The sequence below is a fragment of the Condylostylus longicornis genome, unplaced genomic scaffold (genome assembly GCF_029603195.1).
Source record: "Condylostylus longicornis isolate FDR11 unplaced genomic scaffold, ASM2960319v2 ptg000018l, whole genome shotgun sequence".
Taxonomy (NCBI): domain Eukaryota; kingdom Metazoa; phylum Arthropoda; class Insecta; order Diptera; family Dolichopodidae; genus Condylostylus; species Condylostylus longicornis.
Window position 1 is genome coordinate 9,280,965 of NW_026577987.1, and position 20,821 is coordinate 9,301,785.

At 23.0% G+C, this 20,821-nt stretch overlaps 2 protein-coding genes across 5 annotated transcripts in view; one reads left to right on the plus strand and one right to left on the minus strand.

The window, feature by feature from the left end:
• The first annotated feature begins 1,821 nt into the window (after positions 1–1,821).
• Positions 1,822–6,758, plus strand: LOC129606314 (trypsin 3A1-like). 2 transcript variants are annotated; one of them, XM_055516574.1, is made up of 4 exons: positions 1,822–1,967; positions 2,260–2,550; positions 2,621–2,773; positions 6,537–6,758. In XM_055516574.1, exons 1-4 carry the CDS (start codon positions 1,832–1,834, stop codon positions 6,692–6,694), a joined length of 738 nt encoding a protein of 245 aa, XP_055372549.1. In that variant the 5' UTR covers positions 1,822–1,831; the 3' UTR covers positions 6,695–6,758. The 2 variants fall into 2 exon arrangements, with proteins under 2 accessions (XP_055372549.1, XP_055372550.1); XM_055516575.1 differs by having other exon boundaries at positions 2,260–2,547.
• A 9,123-nt stretch (positions 6,759–15,881) lies between these two features.
• LOC129606221 (sodium-dependent serotonin transporter) overlaps positions 15,882–20,821 on the minus strand; it is a 30,941-nt gene continuing 26,001 nt past the window's right edge. For all 3 annotated transcript variants that reach the window (XM_055516400.1, XM_055516401.1, XM_055516399.1), the window contains exons 9-11: positions 16,348–16,548; positions 16,090–16,257; positions 15,882–16,021 (exon numbers count right to left, since the gene is read on the minus strand). In XM_055516400.1, coding sequence (XP_055372375.1) covers positions 15,947–16,021; positions 16,090–16,257; positions 16,348–16,548 — 444 coding nt within the window. In that variant the 3' untranslated portion in view covers positions 15,882–15,946. The remainder of the gene's footprint in view (positions 16,022–16,089; positions 16,258–16,347; positions 16,549–20,821) is intronic.

Below are 20,821 nucleotides of genomic sequence, written 5' to 3' on the forward strand. Positions count from 1 at the left end.
GTCCCAACACGTTACGTTTATATGAAAAATATTGTAATCTGAGGCATCCAATTTTAAAAATGGACGTGGAAAAACTTATTCTGTCAAAGATTTTTCAAATCTGATATTTTAAATATGAGCTCTGTGAAATCTAAATGTTTTTCTGGAACCCGCAGAATCACATCACATAATTCTGAACGGTCTCAAATGAAAACTGAAATCGGACATGTGCAAATTGTTTGATCTTAGTAAAAAATAAGAAACTGTGTTTGAAGGTGAGTATCTGTTTTTTCACATAAAGTTCATTCTTTATTAAAATTTATGTACTCAGTAATTTTTTAATTTTTGCCTTGTGACTTTAAAAAAATTTATAGACATTTTATAAATTATAAGTTTTCTTTGTATTCTGTTATTATTATGGGACTCAAAGTCCCAAAAGTCCGTCATTTGAAAATGACGGGTATTTTGGAATAAATTCGGGCTCAGATATAAAAATATATTTATAATCATTACAAGAAAAATACAATTTTAATCGCTGAATATAAACAACTCAAGTTAATCTACTTATTTAGAATTAAGTCCAAATTTGCTTTTGGTTAAACTGCCATTAAAGGTCGTGAATGTCAGAAAAGCAATTAATATCAGTATATCATTATTATGTCTTAAATCATTTATCCCTTTTTTAGTACTTATTTTAAAATGAAATGATGATCTTAAAATTATTGTATATAGTCAGTCTATTTGTAAAAAAATTTCAAATTCAATAATACTGTATTAATGCAGAGATCAGCTTCTAAATGTTCATAATTAGAATACGGTATGATTACAATTTCGATATCAGTTATACTTAATAGATTATTTATTGAGGTTTTTTAGAAAAAGTATTTGTATTTTTATATTGTATTTTTTACTACAGAAGATATTTAGTATTTAATTTCAGCCAATACGTAATTACTTATTTTATTATTAAATCTTGTAATAACCCACAGTAGTATTGACATTGTTAAGTGAAGGATTTATTAAACATCTAAATGTATATCTAAAACATTAATTTGACCGATTCTGCAGTTAAAATTGAATTGTTAAATAAGTCAAGTTAACTTTAAATCGGCATTAAGGTAGGCGCCCATTGTTTAATTTTACTAAAAGTGCTGAAAATGCTAACTTATAATCTACGAGTATATTAAAAAAAAACTAAATTGTATTAAACTACAAATTTATTATACCGTAATTTGCTCAGTTTAAAACGTTGATTTGTTTTTTTTTTTTTTTATAAAAACTCTAAATAATCAATTGATATTATCTAACAAACATAACAAAAAAAAAAGGTTAAAATTATTATTTAGTTCATTTCAAAATCAAAATTAGTATTTTTCTAATTTTTCATGGAAAGCTATCTAGTATCATCTGCATGCATATACCGCGAATTTTATTTAAAGTATTGTGAAATTAGTTTTATTAAGTTATAATTTAAAAAAACCATAATTAAAATCACTTTTATAATTTTAATTTAAAAATTGTGTTGTGTTACAATAAAATTTGTGCAGTGTTTGTAATTTAAATTATTTAATATTTTAATTATACAAATCGATGAATTTTATTTAAGCCACGAAATCAAACGATTTAAATTTTTTATTTTCAACAAAAAACAGGCAAATTTTACAAGGTTTAGACGAAATTAAAAGCTCATTAACTAATAAAATTTATAATAACACTGTTTTTTATTTGGTGATATAATGTTAAAAAATGAATTTTTATAGAAAAAAAAATTTGAAAGCAATAGATGATGTTTTTAAATCGTTACGGTTTGATTATATTATTCTTAATTCATGTATTAAAAAATAAATTTATAATGCCTTTACCACAGCAAGAAACCCCATCAGCCAAAATAATTGGGGGTACAACAACTGATATTACTAGTGTACCTTATTTGGTTTCAATTTTATATAATGGTGTTCACGATTGTGGTGGATCTTTAGTTTCTCCGAGTAAGTTTAATTCATACAAACATATATTTTAAATAAATTTAGTAAGAAGTTCATAAATCGTTTAGCGAGTGAAGTGCGTAAAATTTTTGCATACATTTGTATACATATATGTATTTGCTCGAAATTTCTAGTAATTAAAATATAATAAACCTAATATCGGATATATAAAAATATTTATTGTTAATGAACTTGCTAGAGGGTGATTAGCTTTTGTTCTTTTTTTTTTCGTTTGATTTTTTTTTAATCAGTTCAGTTTTTGTCTAAAATAACAATAAATTAAAATTTTATATAGTTTTTGTTTTGACTGCGGCTCATTGCATTTATCGAAGAAGAACTACACAAATGTTAGTAAGAGCTGGTTCATCGGATGCAACAAAAGGTGGTGTTATATCAAAAGTACATCGAATGATATATCATAAAAGTTATAATAGCACGAGTTTTGATCATGATGTAGCATTATTGAAATTAGGTGGAAATTATAGTAGATTTCTATCAAGAAATTCCATTTCATTAATACCACTTGCTAATGGAGGAGAAGCACTTCCATCAACTGGTTTAATAGCTGGATGGGGTCTAACAAGTAGTTATTTATTTTTATTTCTATTACATATGTATGTTATATTTATAAAATTATTTCATTAATTTAAAAACAGATGAAAATATTGGTAAACTCTCAAAAATACTTAGAAGTGTAACAGTTAATATATACAATAGTACTGATTGTACTAGATATTTGACTGGGTATGCTTTTACAGCGAACATGTTTTGTGCTGGCGATGTTAATGGAGGAAAAGATAGTTGTCAAGGTAAAATTTATTAAATTACATCCAAATTACATAAATATTGTTCAAATACATATGAACTGAATTGTAATGTGTTAGAATAATATTTAGGTGACTCAATATCAGAATAATTAAACTATTATTTTAATTTAATTCACTCGTAATCACTGCATATTTACTCAATTATCTTGTTTTAGTTAAACAAATCATTTAAATACATTAAACTAATAGTTCTCAATACGCATTGTATTTTAAAACACTGCGGAAGTAATTTGGCACCTAAAGCTGCGTGATTAAGTATCACGTTTTTTTTTATGATTGATAACAAACATTTTCTATACCGGGCAGCACTGAAAACTTTCATGTTTTTTTGTCAACAATATTGACAACTGTCATATTACATGATCACATTGTAATGATCGGAACATTTTCTTATAATTTATTGTATTCTTTTGCTAATATGTTGAACCGAAAAATCAATCATTCGTGAAATACGAACTTGTTAAAGTTATGCATGCGAAAAAAGCTTATACATAGAATGTTAATTTTATGCACTTATGTATTTATGTAGGTATGAATGCACTCATATCGAGATATACATATATATGTAAATTATAAAAAAAAAATTGATGAACGTACGTATGCGTGTACGTGTACATGCATGTTTACTTTTGATTTCGGTTTCTTTTTTTCTATCAAGGATTTGCTGAGATTAGGATTTGCTGAGAGGGTGTTTAATCTGATCTAATCTACACTCAAAAAAAAATAATTGTAATTTTTACTAAGTATTTGGTAAAAAATGCTGTACAATCATTTTTTGGTAATATTTACAATTTTTTTGTCAAATTTACCAAATTTTTCCACAATTTTGGTTATATTAACAAAAAAATTTGGTAAAAAAGTAAAAAAAACATGGTAAAATTATAATTTACGATTAGCTTAGTAAATTATGCAAAAAAAATTGGTAAAAATAAATTTTTTTTTGGTAAATGAAACAAATTTCTTAGTATAAACAACAAAAATTATTGGTAACGTACATACAAACGAATTTGTTAATTTCACAAAGTAATTTAGTAAAATATTACCATGTTTTTTTATTAGAGAAACAAAACTTTTGGTAAAATTTACAAATGAAATTGGTAAAAATTACTTACAAAATAATTTCTACCATATTTGCTTTTGTAAATTCCACTAATTTTATAAGTTTTACAATGTCTTTAAGTAGATTTTACAAAAGCTTGGTAAGTATTACAAAACAAATTCCTAATAACTTTTGGTAAAGTAACGGCTTGTTGTATCACGTCATTTCGTTGTTCGTTCGTCAAAGAGAAAGAAGTGTTTTATAACTTAATTATAAAAGTTTTAACTACAATAAAATTAAAAAATTTTTAGTTATAATAAAATTAAAAAAAATAAAACAAAGTGAAATTAATTGCCTTATTTATTTACCAATAAGTCTACAAATAAAATTTGAGAAGAAAATTACAGTTTGGCAACAAATAAATGTAAGGTTATTGTTTGAATATATTTGGTGGTGGTATCAATTAAATATAATTTTAGGGACTGTATTTAACTTAAAAAAAACGTGTTAATATTTGTGCTCAGATTTAGTTTAAAAATTTTAATGTGTTGTACGTAATCTAAAGTATTTGAAATGTTTACTATAGAATGTTTTAAATGTAGGAAGAATTTCGATAATTTAGTAATTTTTTTGCGTCATTTAAAAACTTTCCATTACTTAAATAAAAATAGTGATTATAAATGTACATTTAAATGAATATTTAAAAATTTTAAAAGGTCCATCATTGACTCACACAGAGCTTGAAGAAATCTGGAAAAAAACTAGCAATTATAGGTTGACACAAATATCCGCCATGACCTCAACTAATGACATTTTGAAAGAATGGTTACAGTACAAAGATCCATTGGGATATAAACTGGTAAGGAATCATATATAACAATATTTATTATTTAATATTAGATACGTTATGTGATTGTATAATTTCTTATATTGCAGTTTGATATTGATTTTTTAAACTTGTTTCCCAAAACAATTTTCCAAGTTTTCATTTGAAAATGAGAGAAATATTCACAGAGAGAATAAAAGACGAAAATTCAAAGGAACTAATCGAAGTTCTGCAAAATTACGAAAATTTTTCTGAAAGTAAGATTTAATTACATGACATAAAATTTAAACTTTACTCTAATACAATAAATTACACCTTAAACCGTAGTATTCAAATTTTTTAAATTGATTAACAAAATATTTACAATATTTCTATTTTAGATGGTATAACTCTCACAACGATGTATTTACTGCATAATATTGTCAGACTCTGTGGACAACTATGGATAAAGGGGAAAAAAAATTTACCATTCGAGACTCACAAAATGCCTTCGTAATTATAGGAAGGACAGCTCAAAACGTTGAAGATTTAATTCAAGAAAAAATTCAATCTCAAGATTCTATTCAACCTCTGCTGCTTTTCAAGGTTGTATCTCTAATCCAGAGGCAATATTAATTTACTTCGATGGAATAAGATACAAAATGTATTCCATAGCAAAAGCAGTAGATACATGTTTTAAAATTTTTTACATTTTTAATTTAAAATTTCCAATTCAAGCCAATTTATTTTGGAGCTTCGTCGCCAATTTTTTTTATGGAATATGTAACAACACTAATCATTCATCAATTAATATTCTAATTGATGAAATAAATCAAAGTAGTATTACTGAAAAATAATATTTTAGCATTATGTAATATCTGCTATGATTTTTGTTAAAATTTTCTAAACTTTTTTTTTGTATAGTTTATTTAAAACGTTAATTTTTAAACACGAAAATGTTTCCTTTTGATATTAACTTTATATAATTAACATTAAAAAAAATTGCAGTGAATTAAATGTCTAAATAAAAATTTAGAATAGAAAAACAATTTATTAACAAGTTTTTTTTAAGTAATTTCAGATTCCATAAGTATCATCTCAGTTAATATTAAATGAATTGGTAAATGAAAAGAAAACTGAAATAAAAAGACGATTCTTGCCATATCACTTTTACTTGTACGTTTGGTAATAATTACAATTTCCAGTTTTATTATTACTATATATATTTGTGAAACTTACTAGTACCATTTCTTATTTTTACCAAAGCGTATTGGTAATAATTACCCTTCTCATTTGTTATTGTTACCATATGTACTTGTAAAATTTACCAATGCCATTTTTTATTTTTACCAAAGTATATTGGTAATTATTACCATTTGTTTTTGTCACTTTTACCATGAATGCTCGTCATTCCTACCATTTTTATTAGTATAAGTGTCAATTTTAAATTTTAAGACTTTTACCAAAATATTTGGTAAAAGATTTGTCGTTTTTACCAAATTTACTTGTTAGCACAAAAGTACCATGAAAAATAGTAGTTTATACTCAGTTTTTGGTAATTATTACTAAGTTTTTTTTTTGTGTGTATGTATGTATGTTTGGTTACAGATTGATTTAAATATGTACATATGTAAACATTTAGAACCTTATTATACCTTTGAAAAAATATAAATATAATTATTTACTTTGTTACACAATAATAACCATAACAATTTAATGATTATAGCGTGTAACTAATTTTATAGTAAAAAAAATCCATTAATTTTTTTCATATCATTTAAGCCTTGTAATTTAGTAGTATTAAAATTATATCAGATATCGTGCTTATCTTTATTATTCCATGGGATGTATATATGTATAAATATGTACGTATGTAATTAAAATATATTATCAATTTGTAGGGGATTCTGGTGGACCGTTATCATCAAACGGAAAATTATATGGTATAGTTTCATGGGGTGTCGGATGCGGGCGAAGAGGGCTTCCAGGCGTTTATACAAGTGTTCCTCAACATAGAACATGGATAAATAATATTATGTCAAAGTATGCAGCAGGCTAAAATTGACAAATAAAAATATTTGCAGAATATTGTAATTTTTATTATTAAAATATTTATTATTGAATATTTACATTTTATCTAATAATTACTGATACTGAAAATATATTTAAACACTTGAAGATTAATAATAAATGTAAGAAATTATTTTATGAATAATTCGTTTCAGTTTGTTTGAATATTTCTTAAAAATTTTGGGTTGCAATAGTGAAAGTGTATGCTGATCTAATTTTTTCCCATTAATCGTACTGATTGTTATAATCATTTTAAAAATTAATATTATTTTAAAAATATTTAAAAAAAATTAGATAATTTTTGTACATTTATTATTCTCAATATGTTTAATATCAACATTTTTTACCAACCAAAATTTCTTTATCAAGTCGTCAGATATACCAGTTCTCCTGAATCGTATCGGATTTCAACAAATTTTCACGTTCCGAAGAAGGTTGTCATTTGTGCCTGTTCATAATTTTTTTAATTACATTTTATACTCTTCACAAATTAATAAAAGTTGCTCCTGCCTCTCTCTATAATTATACATATCATATTATTTGACTGTTTTGTTTCCTAAATCTTTAATAAATAAAAAAATTTATTTATAACCCGAATACCTTAATAATATTTAATAAGTATACGTTAATTTTATTCACTAATAATTATGTGACAATAATTAGAAATTAAAATTTAATTATATTAAAATGCAGAAAATATCAATGTTTGAGTGTCAATTTGATTTGGAATCGTTTGTGGTAATGACCCTGGCAAAGTTTGAAGTTGTACTGAATTTGAAACTGGACTCCATATTTGAGAGGGATTTATTCCAGTACTTGTTTTTATCCAATATGGTGGATTTATCCGGTTAAAAGAACTAACTACAAAAATAAAAGAAAATTTCCATTAATGAATTGAATTCAAATGATTTTCTAGAATGAGGTTATTAAAAAAGAATAATATTAAAAGGTTCTTTATAAAAGACCTGAAAGATTCGTACACATAATTTATATATTATAAAACATATGGTGTTTATTTATCAAATATGTTTACTTACAATTAATTTGCGTAGACTCTGTGCCTACAGAAATGGAAAAAAATATCAATATATTTAGGAAATATTTCATTTTTAAAATAAAAATTTAATTAAAAAGACTTGTGAGCTCAGTATTAATATCAACTGATGAAATTTGGTTAAATACTGACAATTTTAATAAAAAATATTTTTTTATATTTTTTATAATTATGAAAATTAAAAAAAAAAATTGTTATATTGTTTATGATAACAGATGCCAGTAAAATATTGCGTATTTTTTTTTTTTTTGTTAATTAAATTCGAATTTTTGATATTACAAATTAAAAATTTCATAATTTTTATATTGTTAGAATATTGAATTTAAATATTTTTTTTTAAATTTACTATATTAATGTAGTTTATATAATTTTTACCGACCGTAATGTGTAAACAATAGGTAGGTTATGTGATGGCAACAAAGTTTGCATATCGAGTTTTCGGTGGGAACGTACTTCTCCATAGTAGGGAAGTGTAAATAAACTATTTTTAGCAACCTGTCGGTCTGTCGGTCTGTGTGTGAACGAGTGTATCTCAAGTTCGGCTGAACCGATTTTGATGAAATTTTATATGTAAGTTTATTTCCACCAAGGCACGGATTGATCAACTTTTGGTATATATCAGGCCTCGGGAACTGCACTTTTTAGCGGGTCTGTTTTACATTTTTGAACATTTTGAAGAAAATATTCAATCGATTTACTCGAAATTTTATATATAAGCTCAGCTCGACCGTCCGCGAAAATTCCTATGTTTTGGAAGAAATCAGGCATCGGAAACTAGACGTTTACTACGGGCCAAATATACATTTTTGTGTATATAAAGAGAAATAATCAACCGATTTCATTGAAATTTAATATATGAATTCCTCGTATTAAAACAATGAACATATAAATTTTTTGGAAAGATCAGGCTTCGGCAACTAGACGTTTACTACCGGCCAAATATACATTTTTGTGTATATAAAGAGAAATAATCAACCGATTTCATTGAAATTTAATATTTGAATTCCTCGTATTAAAACAATGAACATGTAAATTTTTTGGAAAGATCAGGGCTGGAAAACTGATCTGCAGGCCGATTTTACATTTTTCCCCATATCTACGGAACGAATTGATGGAATTTCTTGAAATTTGATATTTGAGTTCTGGTTGTTACCGGAACTAACTGCCGAGCATTTCAGGGAATTCGGGTAGCACAAAGCGAAACTCCACTAAGAGCCAAATTTACATTTTTCTGGGTATGTTAACTAGAAGCTTACTAATGTCCTAAAAATTGGAAAGAAGTATTTAACAGACATTTTTATAATATTCTGTAACACTTTCATTTAACTAGACAATACACAATGCGGTCGGTTATGTTTGTTTTAACTTAGTAATGTTATTTATATAATGAAGGTTCTTGTAAAGTTTCTAATAATTAATGTCAATCGGTTTGGCAAGGATTCGGTTTGTAAAAAGTTCAGATTATCTGTTTATAGTAAATTTACTGTTATCATAAATTTTCGAAGAAGAAATAATTTGTTCACTAGTTCGGTGTACATTATTGTACTGAGAAGATAGTTTTAGTTTTATTTGAAGAGAAGCTCAAAAATAAGAGAAATTAGCATTTTCTTAAATTTTAAATTGAATCTCTTTAAAATTTTTTCAAAATCAAAAGGTCAATTCTATGTATAAGGGTCTATTATGCATTATGTTAGTCGCATTATGTGCTATAGATTTTATATTCATTTAAATAATTTTAATATGAATTAGAGTTAATTAGAGGTGCCATTTGCCATTAAGATGAGATAAAATATTTACAATTTGTAGAGTAGATACTTTACATAAAGTATATTTTTAGTAATTTAAGGTAAAATGTTAAAACTAAAGTGCCCTGTAACGCAAAATGTAAGTTAAATTGTATATAATTTTAATTAAAATAAAATTCTTATTTATAAGTTATTTATATATCTATGTATATTTAAGAAAATTTTTCTTTACAAAAAATTATTTTATGTTTGGTTTTTGTAATGTGTTTGTTTTTTTTTTTTAATTTTTTTTTGGTTTATTCGAAATTCAGCTTCAATTGAACTTTATAAATATGTATAACAAATATATTATTATATGTAACATAAAAATTATGTCTGTATGTTTAAGATTATTTTTATCCTTATTTTTACATTATACAAGCTTATATATAATATTAACATTCTTTTTAAATGCATTTCTTTTTTTTTGTTTTATAGTTTTTATTTGTTTTTTTTTTTCTTTTTTTTTGTCGTTTAAATTATCGAGTTTACATTACATAATATTTGTAATATTTTCAATATTTTTTCTAAATTCAATTTAATTTTATAAATTTCACTTATATATATATATATATAGAATCATTATAAATATTCATTTAAATAAATATTAATTTGTTATCATATAATTTTGCATATAATTAATATTTTTATAGTTTTAAAGCTAAAGCACTATTACCTGCAGTTTAATTTTACATTAATCTAAGTTATATAATATTTAATATTTATAATATATAGTAAATACAATTATATATACATATATATATATATTAAATTTTATTATACTAATAGCTATTCAACATTGTATTAAATAAGTATGTCAATATACTGTTTTTCAAATTATAATTATATATGTGAATATTTTTATAATAAAAACACATTTTAATATTTTTACAACTACTATACATAAGTATTTGATATTATTAATTCAATTTTCAATTACATTTGGGGACCAATTTTTGTTTTTTATAAAATATGTTAAGTTTTAATATTTTAATTCAATCATCGAACATTTTTAAAATTACGTATATTTTTTAATAACATTTATATAAATAATTTTGATATTGAAATCTTATATTAATTTTTATTATTATTTTTCATATTACAATTTTAAATTTTTATTAATATTTTAATTTGTTTTATGTATTCATTCATATTATATTGTTAACCAATGCTTGTAAACCAAATATAATATAAGCATTGGCAAGCACATTTAATAGAGTTACCATAATTATTGAAAATTTCGGAATATTGAATAGAGTTATCATAATATATTATGTGAAAATTTTTCTTTTTAATATTTTCTATTTTTATGTTTATTTTTAGGAACATTTTTATAATATTTTATAATGTTAATGTGCAAATTTTTTTTTTATCATAATGTTTACATCAATAAAAAAAAATAGTTTTAAATAAAAAAAAATTAATTTTTTTTTATGTCATATCACGACATTATTTGACAATAATTAGAGACTGTTTAAATAAAAAAAATATTATAATTTATACAAAATGAATAATTGTAATTTAAAGATTACAAAATTCAATGCATTGTCATTGCTACTTCGCTCTCGATATAATTTACATTTACATATAATAATGATAATAATAATGAAGAATCTTATATATGTATCATTGTAATATTATTGTTTTGTAAACTTCTGAAACACATGAATTATTTTTAAATATTTCGATATTTTATATGTACATACATAATATACGCATAAATATTTCAAATTTATTAAAATAATATTCTACTATTCAACTGATATTTAACTAAAATTTTAAAATATTTATAGACAAATTATATAGACAAATATTTAATTTTATAAGTATTGCAACACTATTAAAAATTTCTTAAAAATAAATTTAATATAAAAATATTCAAAATATAAATTGTAGAAATTTTTGCTTAAATTCTTTCACTTTAATATTGCGGCAATACCGTTATGCTAAATAAAATTCAGCAATTATGCAAAACTAATAATCTACAATTGTGCATTAATAATGTACTATATTACAATTTTAAAATCAAACATTAAAAAATTAAAAAATTGTTTCCTAAAAAGATTATATTTTCATAATATTGTAAATCGATTATTTAAATATTAATTGAAGAACTCCAAAATTTCGATTAATACAAATATAATCGATTTATCAATTTGAAAATATGTTATATATCGATAAAAAGCTGATTAAATTTTATTTTTTCCAATTAATATCTTAGAAAGTTATAAATTTCTCTATAACATAAAAATAACATTATAAATAATATTTACATACAATAATTTTTTTAAATTTTAAATTGACCTTTGAACAATTTATGCCCTTGTATTTTTGTTAAAAATTTTTTTTAAAAATATTAAATTATTGATATTTATAGTTTTATATTTTAACTGGAAATAAAATTTCGTATTAAATTAAATAATTTTATAATTAATTATTCTCTTTTTAAACTTAACCCTTATTATATATATAAATGTATATAATATAACAAAAACGAATTTTATTTTAAATGAATATAATAGATAGATATTTCAATTAACACTATATAAGACGCATTATTTAAGAGTATATATAACAATATTTTATGAAGTTAAAGTTGAAAGAATATAACTGATATATACATAATATGTGGGTGATATTATATGTTATATTTTTATATAGAATTGTTTAATAAATGTAATACGTGTATGTATTAATGAATTTGAAAATATGTAAATATATAAATATTAAAATTGTACTTTTATCATATCACAGTTTTTAAATGTGTATTTTATGTGTTTATTGTATGTATATGTATATGTGCATTTTACATTATTTTGCAATTAATAAATATACAAAAGCTTAAAAATAAATTTTTTTCCACAAATATTTATTTTTTAATATTTTGCTTTTCTTTTTAATACTACTTCCCTAAAGAAGTCATTATGGAAATTCATTTAATATAACATTTTCTTATAAATTTTAAAAATTTATTTAATGTTATAATAATGATAATTTCAAAAAATTTTTTTAAATAAAAAATAAATTACTATAATTATTGTTCATTAAATATTTTGATTAAATAATAGTTATTTACATAAGTTATTAAATCTATATACTTATATAAGTATATTTTTACTCCTATTTATAATACTATATTAAAGTATATATTTTATTGAAAAGAGTGTTAAATACAAGGGCAATTTCAGAGGGAGTAATATGGGATTTTGAATGTTATTTAAATCCCAATTAAGAATTAATTGATAAATATGTTTAAATCAAAGAAATCACACCTTTAAATTTGAAATTATTCATTCAAAATTTAATTTTGTAAATTTATTACGATTTCTTTGCAGTTTACCGATTTTAAATCATTTTATATAATTATACAATATTTTATCGATACAAAATTTGAAAATCATAAATTATATAAAAAAATAAAACAAAAATTTCAATTTCTTTTATACTTAAATTAAGTTTTCACAAAAGAATTTCTAATAGTGTTGTTTTTACTAAAAATAATTACAATTTAAGAGTCCAATAAAATAATTAAGAGAAACAGTTTATGTTTTTATTAAATTTAAAACTTAAAATTATAAATAAATTTATTAAATATGGATTATAAATTTTGAGCTAGTAAAATTTTTTTATAATTTCATACAACATTCAGTATAGATTATGTTTTGTCTTGATATACAACAATAATATTTTATAAACATGTATTATACATAAAGGTGTCTGTAAACATTTTTTTCCTCTTTCTTTTTTTTTTTGTATTTGTACAATGTATTTTTTTTTGTAAAATGTTGATAATAAACTAAAGTTATGAAAAACAAAATTAAAAAACAATGGACAAATGTTTGAGCATTTCCCAAAATGCAAATGTGACGTCAACTTGCCTTACTCAGCAGTACAATTTATTTTGTTGAATAAGTTAAATTAATGTTAAATCTACAGCTTGGTAGACGACCTATCACATACATTATTGGACAAATATTTTTTTTTATTTATAAAAAATATTAATTATTATCCCAATTCAATTTTATAATTAATTATATTTAAAAATTTTGTTTTTTAGTTTATATAATATTATGTATTAAGTATTTTTGTATGATGTAGGGTACAATATGAAACATACTTTTAGTAAACCATTGTAGATCTAATATATTATATATTAATTGTTCTGAGTATGTAATTATATTATCATTTCCATTGTTATAGAATTTTGTTTTTTCAGACCTTTTGCCGAAAAAAAATGTTTACATTTCTTATATGAATCTATAATTATTATTTGTCTTTGATATCAACCAGCTTTCATAATTTCTTGAAGGTTTTTTTTACATTTACAAATTTCAATTTTTTTTTCTTCATTTTTTTTTTTTTTTTTTGTTATTTATTAACTCAAATTAAATTTATATAGAATTGTAAAAAAATCATTGAGATTTTATTATTTATATTCTTTATAGTATTTTTTAATATTAAAAGTATGTAAATAATTAGAAATATTAATTATTTTGTATTATTAAGTTAGTGTGTGTTTGAAACATTGCTTTTTATATTTATAATTAAATATACGAATTATATTAATATTATAGATTATTTTATTTAACATACATTTAATATCTACTTTTTTTTTGAATTATTATTTTCTGATTAATTCATATTTTATTTTCATATAACAGTTAAGATTTATATTTACTTACGACTCAAATTTACTATTCAGAATATTTAAATCTACTTATAATTCGAATATTTAATATTTTCTAAGAAAAATTTTTCCTAACATAGATTGATTTTTTGAATTTTTTCTGATTTTGTAGTGGCTCAATTATTTTTATAATTGTTAAGCAATCATATTACGAATATAAAGTGCTATGATAAGGTACATTTATTATGAAAAAAAGAATTATTACATATTTGATATAAAACAAATAATTTAAATTTGGATGAAGAAATTTATTTTTAATAATTTCATTACTTTTTACTTTTATTATCCTTGAATTCGCAGAAAAAACTAGAATTTTTTTAAATCTTGTTTGAGAAATTTAATATTTTATATTTTTAAATTTCAATTAACTGTGAAAATATAGTAATTTTAATTATAAATCAGAAATTAAAGTAGAAAAGAAAATAGAGAATTTTCGTTGTTCCTGTTTCACAATTTTTTAATAAAATAATTAAATATTGTTCAAAATTCGTTTAATATTATTATGGAAAGATTAAAATTTATTGATTAGAACTAAAAGTACCTAAAAGAAGAATTAAATGATCGAATGGAATTTGTTCCAAAAAAAATAGAAATAAACGCAATATTAAAATTACTGTAAATAATCCAAGAATAAAATAATGGAAATTATGAACTACAATCATATGTGACTGTGGAATTCCAACAAAGATTTCAATTACTAAATTAATTTTACTAAAAGTAATTAAATAAATTAAATTAATTAGTGTAATATAAGTATTTTTGAGATTTTGATTAATTATTTTTGCATTTATTAAATTTTGGCAAAAAAATTGGATTGCTGACTGAATATTTATTTAATATGGCAATTGCCATTTTGAATCTTCTGTATGTCTTATAAATCAAATGTGTTATAAAGGCTATATTAATTTTGGCCCTAATAACAAAATAATTTTTAGAAACTGATTAACGAAATCAACCAAATCTTTTACAATTTATAATAATTTTTGATTATTTTTCATTTTCTTTAAATAGGATAATAAAAGGTGATTTTTGAGATACTTTTATTTATTAATTTTTAAAAAACAAACTAACTTTATTATTATTATGCAAAATATATAGAAATTTTGCCACTAAGATTTTTTTTTTTGAATTTTTAATTTTTTTAGAATATTTAATCTTAATTACACATTATAAATATTTTGTTCTATACGGAGGAAAATGTTTAAGCTTTGGGCAATATATAAATTAACTTACAAAATCTATTAAACTACATTTTAATTATTATTTTTATTTTCATATTATATATGTATATAAATATCATTAAACGATTTTAAATTTTAAATATCACTTTATATTTTTTTTTTCATTTTAGACTAGCCATTCACTTGCAAATGAAAAACGTAATGGCCGACAGGGTTTTATTAAGGGATAATCTTCAGTAATTCGTAACATTCGATGAAATTGATTATGATGTTGATTATAATATTGATGATGTTGTTGTTGTTGATGATTTAATTGTTGTTGTTGATATTGCGATTGTGACTGATTTAAATTTTTATAATTATTATATTCATAATTCTTATTATATCTACCATTAACTGTTTTTGATGATGTTACAGTAGTTGTTATCATTGGTGTTGTAACACCAGTTGCAGCTAAAAAATATTCATCGAATGTCCATGGTAATTTCTTTGTAAAATTATTTTGATTTTGTATTGTACTACAGCAATTGTCATGTCAAACTGCAGTGCCTGTTTGACCAGGTAGTGTTATTTGTAAATGAGTACTTGGTTTAAAAGATTCTTGAAATCTCTAAAAAAAATTAAAAAAAAATTTATTTAAATTTAATTATAATATTGTTATTATTATAAAAATTTTACCTCTGCTAAAGTTCCTCTACTTATCAAAAATCTATATACCATATATGTTGGAATACATAAGACTGATGATGCAGTTAGAGCCCAACCAACTGAGAAACTCCATTCTGGATATTTATATTCAAATCCAAGCATTTCTTCGTATCCAAGTAAAGAAAATATAAATATTCCCTAAAAAAATTTTTTAAATACAATTTGATTTTTAAATTTCATTTTCGTATTAAAATTTTTAATATTCATTTATTAGTTATAATAAATTACCAATAAAAATGTTGGACTGACATAGGTCCAGCATATTCTCCAAAATTTTGATGGTTTATGACCAAGCATTTGTTCAACATCAGCACAAAAATTATCAACGCCATAGAACCAAAATACACCAGCTGCTTCAACAAACACAACAAATAATATAGCTAACCCTGGTCCATAAACATTCAAAAAGTTAACTAAATAAACACCACCCTACATATGTGTATTGAAAAGAAAGAAGAACAAATAAATTTATCGTTAAAGTGATGGTAATTTAAATTATGCACTTCTTCAATAAATTGTCATTAAGTAGACCGGTATTTGTTTCTACCTACAATGCAAATCTAACGTTAGCTTAATTTCTTCAGCAATTAATTCAACAATTTCAATTGCTGAATACGTTAAAATGAAGTTCAATCTGCATTCAGATATGCGATTTATTTTCTAAAGTTAAATTGTCGCGAATATATGAGTTTGATTATGCTCTATAAAATTAAAAATAAAATTATTTTTTCAAAAAACATGTCTTCTTCTTATTAAGTTAATTTTGTCCATGTTGTATAAAAACAAAATGAAAAAATATTCAAAACCTAATTTTGTTTTACTCCTGAAATTTTTCTATCGCCATTTAATAAGATTTTTCTTGCCTACATATTAATTTTTTGTGGTAAAAACTAAATGTTAAAAAATATGTTCAAACATAAAAAGTTCATAAATACTCTTTAAGTTGTTGAAAGGTATTAATGTATGTCTAATTATAATTTTAAATGTAATCAAAGATAGTGCTAAATCTTTGGGCATTCATTCATCCATTAAGAATTGGAGAAAAGCAAAACCAAAATAAGAGAAAAGAGAATATATGCGATTACTGCGTGTATATGCACTTGTATATAGAAGTATATTGATGGGTTCAAAGTAAGGAGATGCCAAGACTTGACTTATGTATGTATATATTACTTGTATATGTATGTATATATTATGATTTCATTACAAGAAAAAAAATACGGGGAAATCTGTTGTCCGTAATTTAAAAATTGCCAAGTTATATAAATAAATAAAACAAATGAATTAGTATACAGACACACACATAGGTACGTTCCAGTGTGAAAAAATTATCGAGTTTTACACCTGAAAAAAATTTTTTTTTCCTTTTGTACTTTGATTTTTTATGTAGGTATGTATAAATGTTCGAGGAAACAAATTATTGGTTCTTGTTTGGGGATATTATGAAAATCAATTTCCATTTTTAATATTCAATATTTGATTTTAAATTGTCTGAAATAAAATAAAATTCAACAAATTGCTCGTTTCCAAGTAGATTTAAAAATTTTATTCCATAATTTTCACAAACCGAATCGCATCCAATTTTTGGACGAAAAAATTTAGATAATAATATTAAATCTTCATACTTAATCAAAATCTGATAGATTTATTATTAAATTATTAAATTTATTATTAAATTTATTAAAAGATAGAGAGCATTATATTTAAGAAGCACAATGAATTACTCCTATAAATATATTTATCAAGACCTTATTTTATTGAAAACTTCTATTTTGTATAAACCCGAAACTTGTATTGTATTTTAGAATATTTAGTGACATTTAAATTTTCTCCCAAATAGTAAGAGAAATCTGTTTTTGTATTTGTTCACAAAATTGTGGAAATTTCAAAATGTAAATAATTTTTTTTGCACTGACAACCATAAGGTAAGAACTTTTGATTGGCTCGTTTCTGGAAAAAAATTTTTATTTCCGAAAAATATCGCTTGTTTCTTGCAACACTGGTATGAAAATTTCTACATTTAAAGAAATTGAATTTTAAATTTTTGGAGCTAATATGTTTCTCTAATTATAGCATTATTTTATCATTTTCAAGCTAGGAAAATGGCCCTTTTACACAAGAAAGAAATGCTTTAAATGCTTATTTCTGTCTAAATAACTCAGAAATCGTATTTTTTGAGTTATGTCGCTGTTGCAGCAAGTGGGCGATTTGCTTTTAACAACTTATAATTATTATTAGTAATTAAATTATGTAGTTAATTTTATAAAGCAATTGCCAAAAGCTGGAGGAGCTTCTTACAAAAAAATAAATTTATATGCACTACAATATTATTTACTGTTATAAAAAGATATCCTAGAGTTATGCAATTTTTTTGTTACTGTTTATTTATTCTGTTGTAGTGTTATCATATGGTCCGTTATCAGTCGATATTTTATAAAAGTGTTTATTATTTATATATACGAATATATTTTATATATTAAATCAGAGATAACATAAAATATTCAGAATATTTTACTCTTCTTTACACGAATAATTTCAAAGATGATGTGAAATTGACCATGAATCATTTGGTTTGTAAAATAAATTATTTATTAACAATGAAGAGAAGGAAAATTTTTCATATACATATATGGGGTAATCTGTAATGGCGTTGAAGAGTGTTACCATTGTTTTATGCCTCAAAATCTATTTACATTGTTAACACATTTTACTTTATCATAAGATCAGATCCAATGCTAATTGAATTATGGATTTTGTGTTTAATTCGTTTTTCTTAAAAAAAAAATAGGCAGAAACCTTTTGAATTTTAAGACCTTCAAAACCTTTAATTTGACAAAATTAAATGTAAAGTATAACACAATATTAATGCAGTTCATCTTATACATATGGTGGCGTAATTTATTAATTTAAGTCCTAAATTCAAAATTGCATTTCTATGATTTAGTATAAATTAAAACGATTGAATATACATTAATACCTGTGTGATTTAAGTAAATATTTTCTTAGTAATTAAACTAACATACATAATTGCTAATTTGATGCGGCTCTTCGAAAAACCGTTAAATTTTGTTCCATATGTATAGAAAACTCAGAAATGGTGGTTTTGATCTCGAAACTTTAAAAATTTATGAGGTAGAATGAGATTTATCCAAAATATAAATTTTTCTGACAATTATGAGTCTCGATTTCCTGGTTTCGGTCTAATAAAAAAAAAATTAGAATATGAATAAATTTTTTGTTCAGAAACAAAAATTTTTCACAAATACAAAAGCGTCTTGTTGGTGATCGAGTTTTTTTTTTCTCCACGGGGACCGAGGCCCTCACGTCGACCCATGGGATCTTTTGTGATTCCCATCTCCTCTACATTAGCTCATTTCCTAGGCCCCTGACAAACCGTAGTATGGCAGCCACATCAAGCTGCGAGATCCTCCCCGGGGTCACAAAGCCCCTCCCTCCCGAAGCACCTCAGCCGCAGGCGAGCAACCGCCTCGCACTCACACAGTAAGTGCGCCATGGTTTCGTCCTCCTCCAGGCATAAACAGCAGACCTCATCCGGCACCCTGTCCATCCTTTTCAGGTGGACCCTCGACAGGCAGTGTCCAGTGAGAACCCCCACTAATGTCCTCTTTCTAATCTGGCTCTAATCGAGTTTTTAAATATAGGAAAATGAAAAGTTTAAAATGAAATTTTCCAAAAATTTTTAACTTTCGAAAATGTTTAAAAATGCTTTTACAAAACAAGCAATTTCCGTACGATTCGATTTGAATTAAGTCTCATATATCTAACTTCTAAGCTAAATTTTTTTCAAGTAAATTTCTACAACTCAGGAGAAACCTTTGCGAAACTTTATATGTATTAATTAAAAGACGTTACTCTTAAAATATTCAAGCAATATGAACGTCAATATCTTCTAACATATTTTTCATGCATTTTCAATTGATTTTTTAACAGAAATACCTAATACATTTGTACATACATCAAACTGTATGGATATTTATTTAAAATTTATCTGTGCATAAGCGTACACACAAATTTCTTTGGTATTTAAATAATTTTTCTTTTAAAGAAAACAAATCATTTTATAGTGCGTAAAGATGTAATAAAATGTGTAGATATGTTTCAAAAAATATATAAAGATACTTTGCTTCTACAAAGTATACAAGACAAACTTCTGGAGAGAAACTTGAAAGATATTCAAAGGAACAAATAAAACTACTTAACTCCTTCAAAAAAAAGTTATTTTTTATTCTTTTCCAACTACAGATAGGATTTGTATGCACACCCATAAAAATCAAGAATTTATTCTTTCAGTTTCTTATAAAATAGTTTTTTTTTTTTATTATCTTATTTTATACATATATATATATATATATATATATATATATATATATGTATATATAGGATGCTTAAGAGAACAACAAATAAAAGTGACTACTTGACTGATTTAAAGGAATGGATTTTTAATGTTAATGTCCTGTTCCTTTTTTTCTACTACTTACTTACTCCATTATCATCACCATCATTTAAGTATCAATTTAATAATGAACATCATGATGAAATAAATTTGCAATATATTGACATGAATGATAGGGTAAGCAATTGGTACAAATTTTATTTTACACATTCAAGTTTTTTAAATAGCCACAATAAAAGCTTGTTGCTTGTTAAATTCATTTTCTATATAATTATGTAATTGCATTGT